This window comes from Mandrillus leucophaeus, unplaced genomic scaffold (assembly GCF_000951045.1).
Source record: "Mandrillus leucophaeus isolate KB7577 unplaced genomic scaffold, Mleu.le_1.0 Scaffold99, whole genome shotgun sequence".
NCBI classification, from domain to species: Eukaryota; Metazoa; Chordata; class Mammalia; order Primates; family Cercopithecidae; genus Mandrillus; species Mandrillus leucophaeus.
In genome coordinates, this window is record NW_012110807.1 from 1072322 (window position 1) to 1088331 (window position 16010).

The window sequence follows — 16010 nt, forward strand, 5'->3', positions numbered from 1 at the left end:
CCTTGAGCACATCAGCCCTGGGCTGAGAGTGCTTGCTGCTGGCACTGCCCCCTGGCTCTTCCTGCATGCCAGGGTCTGAGCCCAAGCCGCATGCTTGATTTCCACAGGCTCATGTTGAACCTTCACTGAATCTGTGCGGCACGTACAGCTGACACCCTTACTGGTGACTCCCAGAGGATCAAAGGTCTGAGTGACTTCAGATGATGTATACCACCCTCCTGGGCCATGGAGATCCACGTGGCTAGGATGGCTTCCAGCTAGACCTACAGCTCAGGTATGGTGACAGAAAACAAAGGCTTCTCTCCACCTCTACGCTATTTCCTTGTTTAACCTGCTCTGCAAAGGAGCGCATAGTGGAGTCCCTGTGGCTTAGGGGGAGGGGAGGGCAGGTATCAGAGGCACCGGGTGGGACACAGGAACCTAGGACCCCAATGTCTAGGACCCTCTGTTACTGTTGGCTATCAAAGCATGCCTCTGAGGATGCTATGGGCAGAGGGGACAGGAAAGTGGGGTTTGTCTAGGGCAGGGCAGCGGAAAGGTCCCATCTAAAGCCTACCCTTTACACCTGGGGGCTTTGAAGGCCCATCAGGGCCCTGAGCTTCTCACCTGAGGGAATTGATGTTGATGAACCCAGTGGCATCAATGGGCTCATAATCACCCTGCACGTTCATGCTGCAAGGAGAGTAGAAGCTTGTCAGCTCAGCCTGGCCCTGGCCTCTGCTTGAAGGGAGCACTGCTGGGGCCAAAGGCAGCCCACCTCCCAGACACCAGGGCATTTCCCCTGCATGGGTCCAAACCCTCCCTGCACGTCGGCTTTCCATTTAATTTCTGTACAACTCCGGGAACCCTCTTCTGGGCCAGGCACCAACCCAAAGGTTGGAGCGCCCTAGTGGAGCACACAGCAGCCTCTTCCCTGCTACACAATGTGGCGGGAGGCTAGGAGCAGCCGCCCCAGAACTAGCCCTATGAAGTCCTACCAACCAGAGCACTCCGTCTGTAAATGGAGCACGCGTCCAAGCCAGCTGTGCCTTCGGGACTGTGTGGATGGCATCCACTGACCTGAAGGCTCAGAAGGCCTTAGGGTGTGAATTGCAACAACACAAAGGCATTTTGCAAGCTGCAGGGAGGCCTCCAGCATTCACAGCAAGATTGGCCCATGAAGTCACCTTCCCCCTCATTTGTCCAACCAGTTAGACTTCACCTAATCCATCCTGAAACCTGGGTACCCACTGCCAGTGTGTCATGGAAAATGCTGGGTTGACTGCTGCTGTACTCAGCAGATTTTTACCTCTCTACAGTTTCCATCTCCCAGACTCACCAGCCTTCTGCTTTGGGGCTCTCCACCCTTAGCTGCTCCTCCCAACCTTCCTAACCATGGCAGTCACTCCAGCCGGCTGACTGGGGTTTGCGTCCTGGCTCCGCCACATACCACCAGAGAGCCCAGGCCAGTATTCCTGCGCTCGGAGCCTCGGCCTCGCACCTGTCAAATGCGTGGTTAGCTCTCAACGTCACTTTTGGTTCCACATGAAATAATGTAGCTGGGGCCGAGCGCGGTGGCTCAAGCCTGTAATCCCAGTACTTTGGGAGGCTGAGGCAGGTGGATCACGAGGTCAGGAGATTGAGACCATCCTGGCTAACATGGTGAAACCCCGTCTCTACTAAAAATACAGAAAACTAGCCGGGTGTGGTGGCGGGTGCCTGTAGTCCCAGCTACTTGGAGGCTGAGGCGGGAGAATGGCGTGAACCCGGGAGGCGGAGCTTGCAGTGAGCTGAGATCCGGCCACTGCATTCCAGCCTGGGTGACACAGTGAGACTCCGTCTCAAAAAAAAAAAAAGAGAAATAATGTAGCTGGTGCCTGGCACACAGTGAGCACCCACTAGTACTAACACTATTCATTCACTCATTCATTTGTTCAGGCATTTATTAAACCTTTTGCTGCCTGCCAGGTGCTGGGCCAGGTGCCAAGGAAGGAAGAGCAAGAGTGGTGTCCACAGGGAGGGGCCAGACACAAGCAATCAATCACCCATTGCCTTCGTTAATTATGGTTGTGCTAAGCACTTAGGGCACGTGGACTCAGATGCCTCCTACTCTACAAGCCTCTGAGAGGATGGGGTCCCTTGTCATGTCCTGCTCTGAATCAGCCCCTCCTCTGCAGAATTGCAGTCCTAGGACAAAGCTGATTCAAGGTTCCCAGTGACAAGGAGGTGGCTTGTCCCCTCAGGGGCCCTCTCTAGAGAAGTGAGATTGATGGGGGTGAGGGGGGGTTGGTGTCGGGGGGCAGGCGGATCTGCTGCTTTGAGACCCTGAGGCTGGACCTCTGACTGGTTCTTTGTAGACTGTGGACTTTTTACAAGAACCGATGAGGTCTCTGCATCTGCCTGGCCCCAGTGACTCGTTCAGGACCCGGGCCCTGACCTTCACCAGGCCTTGAAGCCGGTGGGCGCGTGGAACTCTCTGCAAAGTCAATCCCGTACTCCTGCACCTCCTTGACTTCCCTTACTCCCTCCTCTATACCTCCATGGCCCCTCCAGGGCTCAGGCACTGAAGCCACTAGGAGCTTTCATTCCCTGGAAGAGGAGGAGATGCCAGACTTGCTGGCCACCCCTTTCTGTGCAGAATCGGTGCTTAGGAAGGGTTGGACCAAACTAGACCACCAACCTCTTCAGATCCCTTGGTCAGACCTTGTTTTGGAAACCGAGCCTCAGCCCCACTGGCCCCTGTCCTCAGCGCAGGGAGAATGCAGGACACAGAATCCCACCTCCGTGACCATCTGTCCCTTCACCTCCATCTCTCACAAGTCACAACAAACTCTCCCCATCCTGTTCCCCAAGGCGGGACCTTCCCAACTGCCCTGGCAGCCCCTGCAAAGAGGGCCCACGTCCAGGGACAAACGTCCCATGAGGCTGCTGGGAGTTCCAAGAGGGGTCTCTCAGAAACTTAAAAAACCTCTTTTAAAAATTGTGGTTTGAAGTGAGAGGGGAGGTGGAAAAAGAGTTTACAATGAATTTTTTTTTTCTTTTTTTTCTTTTTTTTTTTTTTTTTTTACCTCCCCTGACGGTCTACAGAAAACCTCTTGTGCTTTTATTTTTGCTCATTCGAGTGGCTCTGACCTGCTCTATAATTACGTTACTTTCTACCGACTGTGCCGCGGCATTTCCAGCTCTGCTGCCTCTCGCGGCTTCCTCGCTGGGCCCTGTGACGCTGTCACTCAAGGGCTTTCAAGTCAGCGATGTAGAAATCAAAAAGAAAAGGGAAATGGTCGGAGACACAGTGAGAATAAATGCTCCTGCTTTTCTCTCTTTTTTTTCCCCCTTTCCCTTTTTACTTTATTCATTTAATCTCCCTGAGTGAGACTGTAAGGCTTAATGAAGGGTTGGACAGATTATTAGAGGCTGTTGATTTGGAGGGGGAGGGAAGAAAGAGCCAGAGAGAGAAAGAGAGAAGATAATTTGACATTTACCCCGACTGATCTAAACTGATTCAGTTGTATTTATGGCTTATAACGTGTTTAGAAAGATTGCAGGGGGGAGAAACTCAACATGGCAAGGAGAAGGGAAAGAAAAAAATATTGACTGGCAAGCAAGACTCGTACTTTAATTCCCAACCAGCCTCCAGGAGGGAGGGGCTGGCCTCGGCCTGAGCTAAGCTGGGCCTTGGGGGACCCTCGTCCAGTGGGGGCTGTCTGTCCCACAGGGGCCTGCCCCATCTCTAGTTTAACCAGGTGACCTCTGGAGGTGACACCTCGTCCGTTGGTGCAGGTCACTCGCATCCACGGGACGGATGCAGGAGTGGCCAGTCGTTAGCTGCCACCTTGGCCCTGGCTCACCAGGGCCCTCCTGCCTATCCAGGGGCTCCTCCTTGGCCACCTTCTGCCTGGTCCATCAATGAGAAATCTCCTCATGGTTCCACTTGCATTAACCCCCGCCTTTTTTTTTTTTTTTTAAGAGACAGTGCCTAACTTTGTTACTAAGGCTGGAGTGCAGTGGTGCGATCCTGGCTCACTGCAGCCTCCAACTCTTGGGCTCAAGTTATCCTCCTGCCTCAGCCTCCTGAGTAGCTAGGACTACAGGTGCATGCCACCACACCTGGCTAATATTTTATGTATTTATTTTTTGAGACAGGGTTTTGCTCTGTTGCCCAGGCTGGAGTACAGTGGCATGGTCATGGTTCACTGCACCCTTGATCTCTCAGGCTTAAGAGACACTCCCACCTCAGCCTCCCAAGTAGTTGGGACCACAAGCACATGCCACCACGCTTAGCTAATTTTATTTTTAGTAGAGAGGAGGTCTCACTATGTTGCCCAGGTTGGTCTTGAACTCCTGGCCTCAAGTGATCCTCCTGCCTCGGCCTCCCAAAGAGTTGGGATTCCAGGTGTATGCCATCTTGCCCAGCTGGTTCCCTTCTTGTCTCACTCCACACTTTCCCCTCGGCAGTCTCTCTTGGCCCAGGGCTTCAGAGAACATCAAAATGCCTATGATGCTCCAGGGTGTTCAGCCTAGGTTCTCCTCAACTCTAGACCCAAGTGTCCGACGGCCTTCTAGTTAGTTTTCCCAGCTATCTCAAAAGAAACCCATGCTCATGACACCTAAATCCAAATGCATGATCCTTCCTCAAGAGCATTTCCTCAACCCAGGGACTGCACCCAGCTGCTCACGACCCCAGACACTAGAGTGATTCTGGATCCTCCATCTCCCTCCACATCCAAGTCATTTCAATCCCTCCTCCTAGATTTGTGTCAGCTTCGCCTGCTGCTATCTAGTCCGGGAGTCATCAGCCTGGTCCAAGCTACCGCATTTCCACAGGTGCCCTCCCACCTACTCAAATCCGTTCTCCAGAGCAGCCAGAAGGACCCTCTAAATGCGCAGATCTGATCTTGCCTTTCCCTTTAAGATCTAGCTTCGGCTCCCTCCCCCTGGCCTCTTTTGCCCTCCCACCCCTCCCTGCTATTCACCTGTTAACTCTGCTATTGTTTGAATAGCAAAGGAGCTTCTCCACAACCCCAATTATTCTATATATATATATATACACACACACACATATATATTTTTTGAGACAAGGTCTTTCTATGTTGCCCAGGCTGGTCTTGAACTCCTGGGCTCAAGCAATCCTCCCACCTCGGCCTCCTAAGGCTCCTAATTTCAGCTGAAATTACAGGGATGCACCACACCTCCTAGCCAATCCCAGTTATTATACCCAGCCAGACTATCCTGCATTCGTCATAGCCTGCTGCCACCTTGTCTGATTCTACATTCTGGTGATGGTTTGATCCATGCCTTTCTCCCAGCTAGCCTGTAAGTTCCACGGAAGCATAGTGGTGTCTATATCCTCGGTGACCATTGCTCTATCCTCTGCATGGTGCCTGACATGTGCTCAGGTACAGATGTCTTGAGGATCCAGTCAAAAGATAGGCTCTGTGCCCAAGTCGGGGTCAGGATGAGGTGTGGGGCGCCTACCTCACCAGCTCCTCGTTGTAGAGAGACAGTGGGGACTCCCGGCCGAGGATGTACACCTGGCCCTTGAGGACGGACACTTGCACTTTCCCTTCCACTCGCTCCTGGGACTTGGCAATGCAGTGGCGGACAAATTCACACTCAGGGCTGTGCCAGAAACCTACGGGGAGGAAAACGGGGTATCACTAGGGAGGCCTCCTACACAGCAAGGGCACAGGATGGGTGCCGCATGCTTTACCCCGCCATGCAGACCATGACTGCCTCCCATGCGTCTGGTACAATGTGCGCTTGCCAGCGGCTGAGTTGAGGACCATGCTTTCATAGTCTTGCCCTCTAACCTTGCAAAGGGCCTGTGGGTAAGGAGGTGACCACCTAGGTCACTTCCCTAAGGGTCAGGAGGAGGGAAGTGACCCACTGCTTCATGCCGTAGGCATTCAGGAAGTGCCACAAGCCAGCAACTGGGGACACAATGGTAAAGGGCCCCCATCCCTGGCCCAATGGAGGCTCTAATCTTCTGGGGGAAGCAGAAGGCTCAGACAGTACTGAGAGGCACGTGCTGCCTGGGGCTTGGTGATGTGGGTGTCCAGTGCAGGCAGCTAGGTGGTGGTTCAAGACCATGGCCATGCATAACCTTCCCCTCTCTGTTTCCCCATCTGTTGAGTGGGGATGTCACAGTAATATTTCGTGTGGAGCCCCTAGCACTGAGCCGCACCGGCTTTAGGGGCTACCGTGAACTGGAGTCCTAGGTGCCTTCGGGGTGGGCAGGCCCCTTGGAATCCTTGGGCTGTTTTCTGCACCTGCTACTGTTTTCCTGGGCAGATAGAATATTTCTGCATAGATAAGCAGCAGCACCGCGCTCAGGCTTTCATCTGGGCTAGCTCCCTGAATCCTAACAGACAGCCCTCTGAGAGACACTCTCTTAGCATTTCGCCTTTCTGGGTGAGGAAGGGAGGCTCAGGGAAGTTAAGAAACTTCTCCAGGATCACACAGGCTGGAAGTGGGGAGCCTCCATTTGACTTCTGTTGGCCCAAGTTGTAACAACTCTGCTTCCTACTATCAACTCGGAGCTTTCTCTATGGCCAGAACATCCCTTGGTGTGTAGGTGGGGGCAGGAGGTGCCTGAGAAACATGCTTCCTCCCCTCTCCCCCAGAGCCCTAAAGGCCAGGGAGGGGTAGCGCTCAGACCCCAGTCTGGCCCGGGCCTCTCTCTAGCCGCTTCTGATGGAGGCTGGGACCAAGGGGCGGCAGGCAGGCCGGCCATGGCTTGGGGGAGGGACAGGGCAAGGCTAGGGTTTCCTGAAACGGAGCCGGGAAGGTGAGCCCACCTGGGCAGCTGCGGGGCCAGATGGTGCATGATCTCCTGCCCTGATAAAGGGCCGGGTCAGCCCAGGGGCTGCGGCTATTGTGGGAGGCCCAGGCCCCTGGGGGCACCTGCTGAGGCCCTCCGTGGGAAAGGGGACAGGCCTCTGGGATGGGGTCCTGGGGCTTGCAGAGGCGGGGGAGGGCCAAGCAGGGAGAGTAGAGGTTGAGCCCTTGCTCTCCAGTGTCCCATTCTTTGAGTCCACATCCCAGCCACACCTGGACAAGTGATGTAACCTCCCTGAGCCTCGGTTTACTCATTTGCACAGTGAGAAAACATGACTAACCAGAGGTTGTGTGGATTCAGTGAGAGAACGCAGAGTGCAAAGCGTTTTGCATTTGCAGTTTGAACACCATGCTGTGTGCCAGCCCTCACTGTACACAGGGAGAGAGGCCCAGAGAGGGAGACAGCCTGTGCAAGGCCACACAGCAAGACTGTGGAAGAGCCCAGGTCTGATGAAGCACTCCTAACTCTGGCCCAGGGCTTTCTCCAACACACCTGAGACCCTTGTGGAGGGGGCCACTGATGTTCTCCCAGCCCCCCATGCCCTGGTGTCCTGGGCTTGGCCATCTCTCCGACAGAGCGGGGATAATTAGCCCATTAAGTTTCCAGGCTGGAAGACAGGCAAGAGATGGAGCCAGAGATAGGACAGAGATCTCCGTGGGAGCAACTGGCCTGGGCTTTATCTCAGAATTTTCTACCTCTGCCCCCACGGGGGTCTTCTGCTCAGATTTCTTTTCCCAGCAGACCCAGCCTGGGTTGGGGGACAGCGAGCCTGGCTTAAGCTGCATCGGGGGAGACCCTGCACCCCCTAGACCTGCAGATACACTGTGGGTGGGGCGTAGGGCTGAGCTGGAGAGGGACCCCTCCCCCATGCTGCTAACCCCAACCAAACACATGCAACCCTTTCTAACTGGAGCAATTCTGTGTGCCTTGCACCTTATACCCATTGTATTGCTGAAGAAATGGAGGTGAGGGGAGAAGAGGTGAGCTATACCCCCTGGATGAGACGCTCCACTGGGCCCTGCCAGGGTCTTGAAGCTGGGGTCCTGCCAGGCTAACCCTGGATGCCATTCCTGGAGGAATGGTGGGCTTTCCACCCAGGAGCTAGACGGGACTGGGAAGAGACCCTGGCGTGCCCTCAGCCTGGTGCCCTTTATTTGACAGGAGGGGAAACTGAGGCTCAGGGAAGAGACAGACCTGCTCAAGACCATTAACCCAGCCAGAGGCAAGGCTCCAAGTGCCCTGCCTCCACATTGGGAACCCACGCCAGGTGCTCGCAGTTATTTCACGCACTGGAATAACCACTCGCCTGCCAGACATAGTTCCAGGTGCTTCACAGATACTCATGCTTTTAGTCCTCACCACCAGACAGAACTGTTATTCCCACTCTTCAGATGGGAAAACTGAGGCCTAGGGAGGTTAAGTAAGATGATCAAGCAAAGCCCTGGTCGGTACCATTTCTGTATCCCTCACGGGGAAAATCGCATCAAACAGCCCCTCTGAGCTGTGGGGGTCAGCCTGCTGCCCGAGGCCCGTCTTGGTGTTTGTGGAGCCCTGGATGTCAGCGGACCAGGATAAAGTTAGTATTAGTGATCACCACCAAGAAGAAGCCCCTACTGTCCCTCACCTCCACTCTGAGGTTTGGTTTCCTTTTAAGTCTCCTAATCATTGTACCTCAGTTTGGGATGTAGACGGCTTGTCGCTGGCTGACAGGACAGAGCAGGGACTCAACCCAGCCAGTCCGGTGTAGAGGCACCGTGATCGCAGCCAGGAGCCAAACTGTGCCCTACATCCAGGGTTCCCCTGTCTGTGCCGCCGCGCCCCTTGATCATGAGCATCCTGGAATCTGTCGGAATAACTGGGAACTTGGCCGCTACAGCTGGCCTGTCCCCAGCTCAAAGCTGCCCATCACCAGCCAGGAGAGCCTGGGCAAGTGTCTTCACCTGGGGGCCCCCGTTTCCTCACCTCTGCACAGCTAATATTAGATAATACCCCATCAGGTGCCCAGCTCAGAGCCTGGCAGCAAGACAGTAAGATAAGTGGCAGCCGCGGCCACGGCCACGGTGGGATCAGCCTCTATGGAGGCCCCGGAGCAGCCCAGCCAGGTGCTCCCTCCTCTGCCACATCTTAATAACTCTCTCACTTTGTAAGTAAAATCCTTCTTTCAGGGTTGCAGTCCCACCAGGCTGGAAAGCCCGCAGGAGACAATGGTATTTAAGCACCTGTCTGTACCTGGGAAGGGGGGCAGAACTCGGCTTCAAAGCTGCCAGGAACAATGGCAGGGAGAAATAATGCCAGCCAATAACCGCCGAGCCCTCCTGAAATCCTGAGATGAGTTACAGTGATTAGGAGGCTTAAAAGGAAACAAAATCTGAGACTGGAGGGGAAGAGGCGAGGGGAGGAGAGCTTAGCCCAGGAAGCTATTAGATTAACTAATACTAACTTTGCACGGGTCCCCTGATGTCCAGGCCCCCAAAGATGTGAGGGTCGGCCTCAGGCAACAGCCTGTCCTCCCACAGCTCAGGGCAACTATTTAATGTAATGCCCAAATCAGGGGTATGTGTATGTTATGGAGTAGGGGTGGGAAGGGCCAGAGAGCCAATATTTGAGGCTCCTCGGGTCCTAGGGTCTCTCTCAAAATGGCTCAACCTACCCTTGCCACTCCAGGGGAGCCACAGACAATGCAAAAACAGCCACCTCGCTCGGCGTGAGCCACCGTGCCCGGCAACACTTGAATTTTATATAATTTGTCATGAAATAGCATTAAATTTTTTTTTCCTCCCAACCATTTAAAAATGTAAAAACTGGCCAGATGCAGTGGCTCATGCCTGTAATCCTAGCACTTTGGGAGGCCAAGGCTGGCGGATCTCCTGAGGTCAGGAGTTTGAGACCAGCCTGGCCAACATGGTGAAACCCTAACTCTACTAAAAATACAAAAACTAGCCAGGCGTGGTGGCGCGTGCCTGTAATCCCAGTTACTCAGCAGGCTTAGGCAGGAGAATCACTTGAACCAGGGAGGCGGAGGTTGCAGTGGGCCAAGATCGCACCGTTGCACCCCAGCCCGGGCAACAAGAGTGAAAGTCTGCCCCAAATAAATAGATAAATAAGAACGTAAAAACTATTCTTAGCTCATGGGCTGAACAAAAACAGGTGACAGGCTGGATTTGACCCAGGGACTGGAGTTTGGGGACCCCTGTTACACCATATGAGGATTGGATTTTGGAGTCAGGATTCCAAGGCTGGAATCCAGGCAAGGCATGGAAATCCGGACTCCTCACCTGCAAAACGGGGACACCCCCGCCTCAGGTGCTCATGTCACCCACTGGTCCTTCCACACATTGGCTGGGTGTGTGGCAAGGTGCAGGCCCTGTGGCCACCTCAGTGGTTTCATGGTCACGATCTGGCTTCTGCAGTACTGGGGTCTGGGGCTGAGTTCCTGGTCCACAGAGCCTCTCCCTCAAGTTCATAGAATAGGTCCAGGTTCTGCCTGGAGACAGCCTGACTTAGGGGTCAAACCCAGCTAGGCCACTTCTGGTTTTAGGCTTTCCTTCAGAGCCTCAGTTTCCTCATGTGTACAGGGAGCCGCAGACCTTCTGGGAAAGTTGTGAGGACCATGTGGGGTGATGCATGTCGCCGCAGTGCCCAGCGCCTGGCACGTGCTGGAGTCATGCAAACTGTAGGCGGTGGAGGCTGGTGCATCACCCTGGACACACCCCATGTCAAGGCAGGTTCCAGCATCCCCTTGCTCCGTCATGCCTGCACTTTCCCTCAACCCCCTTTGGCCTGCACCTTTTGGGGTCTCACACGAGGATGGCAGTGGGTGGCAGGGGAGGAAGGTGCTGATACGGAGGGGAGGGCCAGGCCCGAGGGCCGGACGGTGATTTGGGATCCCTTGTGGGGCGGTTAGAGGGGACAGTCGTAGAGTCTTACGCACCGGTATACACCAGCTCAGCAAATTTCAAGCCCAGGCCCTGTTTGATTTTGCGCACTTCTCGGTCCATGGTGAAGGCCTCGATGTCTAAATGAGCGTGGTAAAGGATGGTGCCTGCTGGGGTCTCGTAGATACCTAGCCATTTTTCCAGGCAGGGGGAAAAGGAGAAAAAAGAGAGAAACGCATGAAACCCAAACTGTCAGCAAATGACAAAAAAAAAAAATAATAATAATGACTCGTGTGACGGGAGACAAGCCGGTCAGACCCATTCACTCCCAGCTTGCTGCAAAATGCATCTGTCATTATGTTCATGCTGGGGCCACGACAGTCCACTCTGCAGCTTGCGGAGAAAATGTCTAGATGCCCCCTTTGAAGGGGCCCGCCGATGCTAGAAAATGACAGGGTTTCGGAGCAGCAACCCCTCCCTCCCCATGCGTGCCCACCGGCCCGAGGTTGAAAGCCTGTAATTAAAGCGACTACAGTAGAGCCCAGAGCCCCAAATATCCCTTCCTCCCTTCCACCAGGGAGCCAGGGGAGGGGGACGGCTGTGCACATACATGTACATGTGTACCCACGTGCCACCTTCAGCCTGTGGGGCCCCTGCGGCCAGGTCTTTCCAGAGACCACTGAGTGGCAGAGGGCTTGGGTAATCACCCAGGCTGACCCCACTGTACAGATGGGGAAACTGAGCCCAGGAGGAGAGGGGGCTTGCTCTAGGTGGAGCTGGGAACTCAATGTAGGCCCCCGAGTCCCTCACCAGTGCTGTCTGCTGCCCTGTAAGTCAACTGGCCATGGAGGCCCAACCCTGGAAGGTCAGGGGAGAGGGGATTGCTCAAGTCCCCTTCTGCGACCTCAGGCCCAGTCCCTCCATTTGGAAAACAACCTGCTTGGAACAGATGATCTCTGAGTGACACAGAAGTGCCTGGCCCTGGGCTGAGCTGGGTCTGGGGTAAGGCCCTACTGCATCAGAGGACAATGGGGTACCAAGAGGCAGGACTGCCCACACCACACAGCCCAGGCTCCCTCTTGCCCCAGGAGTGCAACCTCTCTCATCCACTTCAGAGACCTGGCCTTGGGCAAGCCTGCCCTGCAGCTGCTGTCTGGGTGGAGCAGGGCCCATAGCTCCCCCATCTCCAGGGATTCTACCCCAAGAACTTCCTTTCTTCCACTACACGTTACATCACTAAAGGCGCAGGTTCTCAATTATCCTGGGAATTTACTAACCTCTTTCTACAGTGGCTGCTTGAAAAAGACCCAACTCAGGTTCATAGCAGCATTAATCACAATAGCCAAGAGGCGGAAGCAACCTAGGTGTCCATCGAGGGATGAGTGCAGAAGCAAAATGCGCAGTGAAATATTATTCAGCCGGAAGGAGGCCGGGCACAGTGGCTCACGCCTGTAATAATTCCAGCACTTTGGGAGGCCGAGGCAGGCGGATCACCTGAGGTCAGGAATTCAAGACCAGCCTGGCCAACATGGTGAAACCCCGTCTCTACTAAAAATACAAAAAACTTTAGCCGGGCATGGTGCTGCATGCCTGTAGCTCCAGCTACTTGGGAGGCTGAGGCAGGAGGCTCACTGGAACCCGGGAGGTAGAGGTTGCAGTGAGCTGATTTCACACCACTGCACTCTAGCCAGGGTGACAAAGCAAGACTCCGTCTAAAACAAAGAGAGAGAGGAAAAAAAGAAGGAAATCCTGACACATGCCACAGCATCAACATAAGGCCATGACGCTAAGTGCAAAGGCCAGGCACAAAAACACTGTATGTTCCACTCATGGGAGGCCCCTCGAGTCGTCAAAATCATACAGACAGAAATGGTGTCTGCCAGGGGCTGGGGTAGGGAAAATGGGGAGTGTTTCATGGGGCCAGAATCTCAGCTTTGCAAAACGAAAATGTTCTGGAGGTGGATGGTGGTCACGGCGGCACAGCCCTGCAAACGGACCTAATGCCACTGAGTGGCACAGCCCTGGGAACGGATGCCGCTGAGCGGCACACTTACGCATTTTAAAATGGTTCATTTTATGTTACGTGTATTTTACCACAAGTTTAAAATTAAAAAAATATAAAAACCATGAAGGATATTGGTTTTGACTCTGAAGCCCACCGGGGATCTGGGGAGGCTGAGTCTGCCGAGCCCTTGTGCCCTACCAGAAGTTTCCTCCTTGGAGAACTCCTCCAGTCTTTGATCTTTAAGTCTTAGAATCACAGAAATGTCAAAGCTTGCATTAGATCAATCCGGTACCGTGTTCCCCCGACTGTTAGCTGCCAACTTAGTATTCCAGCAGCCTGCGGCAGGAGCCCAGCATATAGAAGAGATGGCAGAGGCTGTGCTGGGAGGAACGGAGGCCGCTCTGCAAACTCTGGACTCACCTTAAATCTAGTCCCACACACCAGTTTTACAAATGAGAACCTGAGGCCTGGGGAGGGGACTGGCTTGCCTAATACTAACCAGCCAACTGGAGGGGGAACGGGCCCAGCACCGGGGTCTCCCGTTCGGCTCCAGGTGGCCTCGAAGGGCCTTTGGCAAAGTGATCAACTGCTAACCAGAGCATGAGAGAAAGCCCAAGTCCGGGCTGTTGCTGTGGAGGAAAAGCTTGGGTGCTCACCATGGCTCTGTGTACCTGGGCCGAAGGGAACCTCTGGAGGTTTGGTTCTCTCATCTGTAAACCCCTGATATACTGGTGTCAGGTGACATGCTTGTGAAAGCTCCTCACAGCAACCAGGTGCAAATACGAGTATCGCGTGCCACCAAAGAGCCCATCCCGTTTCACTGGTGGGGGCTGTAGCCTTCGGCAGTCTCCACCGTCTGAATTTAGTTGTGACTGCTGAGCAGGAAATGGCCTCTCTCCAAGTTTATGCAGCGGCCCAAGCCCTCACATCCCTCGGGAGTTCCTCAGGCCTCACCGTGACTCTTGTAAAACACAGCTCAAATGGGTCCGTCATCATTTTCTGCAGAGCAGCTCAGAGCCACAAACCAGGAAAGGGTAAAAAGGCTGATGGCGGCAGAAACAGAGGAGTGACTGAGAAAAGTCATTATAGACAGCCTGGGGAACAGGGACATAGAACTCAGCACAGGCCAGGTGTGTGGGGGCTCATACCTGTAATCCCAGAACTTTGGGAGGCCAAGGCGGGAGGATTGCTTGAGCTGAGTTCAAAACCAGCCTGGGCTGGGCGCGGTGGCTCAAGCCTGTAATCCCAGCACTTTGGGAGGCCAAGACGGGCGGATCACGAGGTCAGGAGATTGAGACCATCCTGGCTAACACAGTGAAACCCCGTCTCTACTAAAAAAATGCAAAAATCTAGCCGGGCGAGGTGGCGGGCGCCTGTAGTCCCAGCTACTCGGGAGGCTGAGGCAGGAGAATGGCGTAAACCCGGGAGGCGGAGCTTGCAGTGAGCTGAGATGCGCCACTGCACTCCAGCCTGGGTGACAGAGCGAGACTCCGTCTCAACAACAACAAAAAAACCCCAAAAAAACAAAACCAGCCTGGACAACATAATGAGACCCCATCTCTACCAGAAAATTAAATAATGAGCTGGGTGTGGTGGCATGTGCCTGTGGTCCCAGCTACTTGGGAGGCCAAGGTGGGAGGATCATTTCAGCCCAGGAGTTGAAGACCAGCCTGGGCAATGTAGGGAGACCCTGTCTCTACAAAAAAAAATGGTAAATTAGCTGGGGGTGGTGGTGTGTGCTTTGTGGGAGGATTGCTTGAGCCCAGGAGGTCGAGGCTGCCGTGAGTCATGACTGCACCACTCCACTACAGCCTTGGTGACACTTCAGCCCTGTCTGAAAGAAACACAACACAAAACATGACGACCCCAAACAAACACGACGGCGCCAAGCCACCAGAAAGGGGAATGGCTGAGCAATGTGTTTAGAAAGATCAGTGCGTGCAGAACCTTGGGAAATCTCCGTCTCCAAAATGGCAGATACAACGATAATGTTGGAGGAGCAAGTTTTCAATTAGCCTAGAAACCTTATTACCAGAAATAAAGCAATTTCCCAAGAGCCACCAAGAGCACGACACTGACAAAGTCCTGCTGGTCCTCCCATCCTGGTACATACTCGAACTGGATACGTATTGGGTTGGAAACAGGACTTCTAGTGATGAGTTTGGGTACATTTTGGAATATTCTAGAAACTTGCAAAGCCCATCCTTACACTGGCCACAGAGTCGTGTTAGTGCCATCTTGGACAGGCCAGTAGCAGGAGCCCTCCTCATTTTCAACTCCTAGACACCCAGGCCCGCCTCCCTGCTTTTCTGTCCTCAGCTGGGCCAACTGCGGGGCAGTCCAAACTATATTTGCAGGGCTGGAGCTGGGCACCAGGAGTCTTATAACCATGTCTTTACAGAAGGTGCCCAGCTTGGCTTTGCTGTGTGACTTTGGCCGGCCTCAGCCCCCTCTCTTAGACCCAGGCAACAAGAAGGCTGCAAGTTCCTGCTGCTCTGACATTCCAACTTCCTTTGGGACCTACCTCAAAGGTAAGTGTTCAGAGTGTCCTCCAGGTGTGCCCTATTTACTGAGAGTCTTGTCTCGAGAACACTCTAGGCTGAAGCGTCGCCTCCCATCAGTCCAGAGAGGGGAGGACGCAGGTGAGGTTCAGGGCTCGGGGAAGAGCTCTGACTTGCTCCAGCTACTGGCCCATCACAGGTGTCCCCAGGAAAATGAGACCAGTGCCACCGGGAGCAGAGAGTGTCTGGTGGGCAGAGGGAGGGCAGAACCCTCCTCTTCCCGAGCCCCCAGCGCCGGCTTCTTGGCTGCCACCCTCAAGGGGAAAGGCTGCAGACACAAAACGCACCAGCGCAATTAATATTCCTGCTCCTTCTCTTAGAAGGTGTTCAAGTTAACTGTGACTGATCAAAAAGCTTGTTTTTAGGTTGCTGCTGTCACGCGTGCGTGCGTGTGTGTGTGCGCGCGTGCATTTTAAAGCTCTTCCCTCTCCTCTCCGCAGGGGTAGGGGGTACAGACGATTTCTGTGTGTTTCTTCTGCGAAAAAAAAGACTTAAAAAAAAAAGTGACAGAAACCTGATGCTAAAAGACTATAGATTTGGGGCTTTTGACAGTCGGCATACAAACCACCGTGCAGAGAGAAGGAGGAAATGACAGCTGAGCCTCTGTGTTGCCGTGGAAGAGACAACAGACATCTTTGGAGTGACACGCACAGCAGCTCCAAGTGTCTATTTTCATCTCCCCATGTTTACAGGAAAAAGACAGAGGTGTCAGCAGTTCTCTCTGGAGAAGCTTCAATCACACCATAATTACT

At 53.9% G+C, this 16010-nt stretch overlaps 1 protein-coding gene across 3 annotated transcripts in view; it reads right to left on the reverse strand.

Annotated features, from left to right (window-relative positions):
- The window catches only part of ASS1 (argininosuccinate synthase 1), a 66813-nt gene that overhangs the window by 1491 nt on the left and 49312 nt on the right, over window positions 1-16010 (reverse strand). For all 3 annotated transcript variants that reach the window (XM_011971153.1, XM_011971154.1, XM_011971152.1), the window contains 3 exons: window positions 10749-10880; window positions 5455-5611; window positions 607-672 (listed from right to left, as the gene is read on the reverse strand). In XM_011971153.1, the coding sequence (XP_011826543.1) occupies window positions 607-672; window positions 5455-5611; window positions 10749-10880 (355 nt within the window). The remainder of the gene's footprint in view (window positions 1-606; window positions 673-5454; window positions 5612-10748; window positions 10881-16010) is intronic.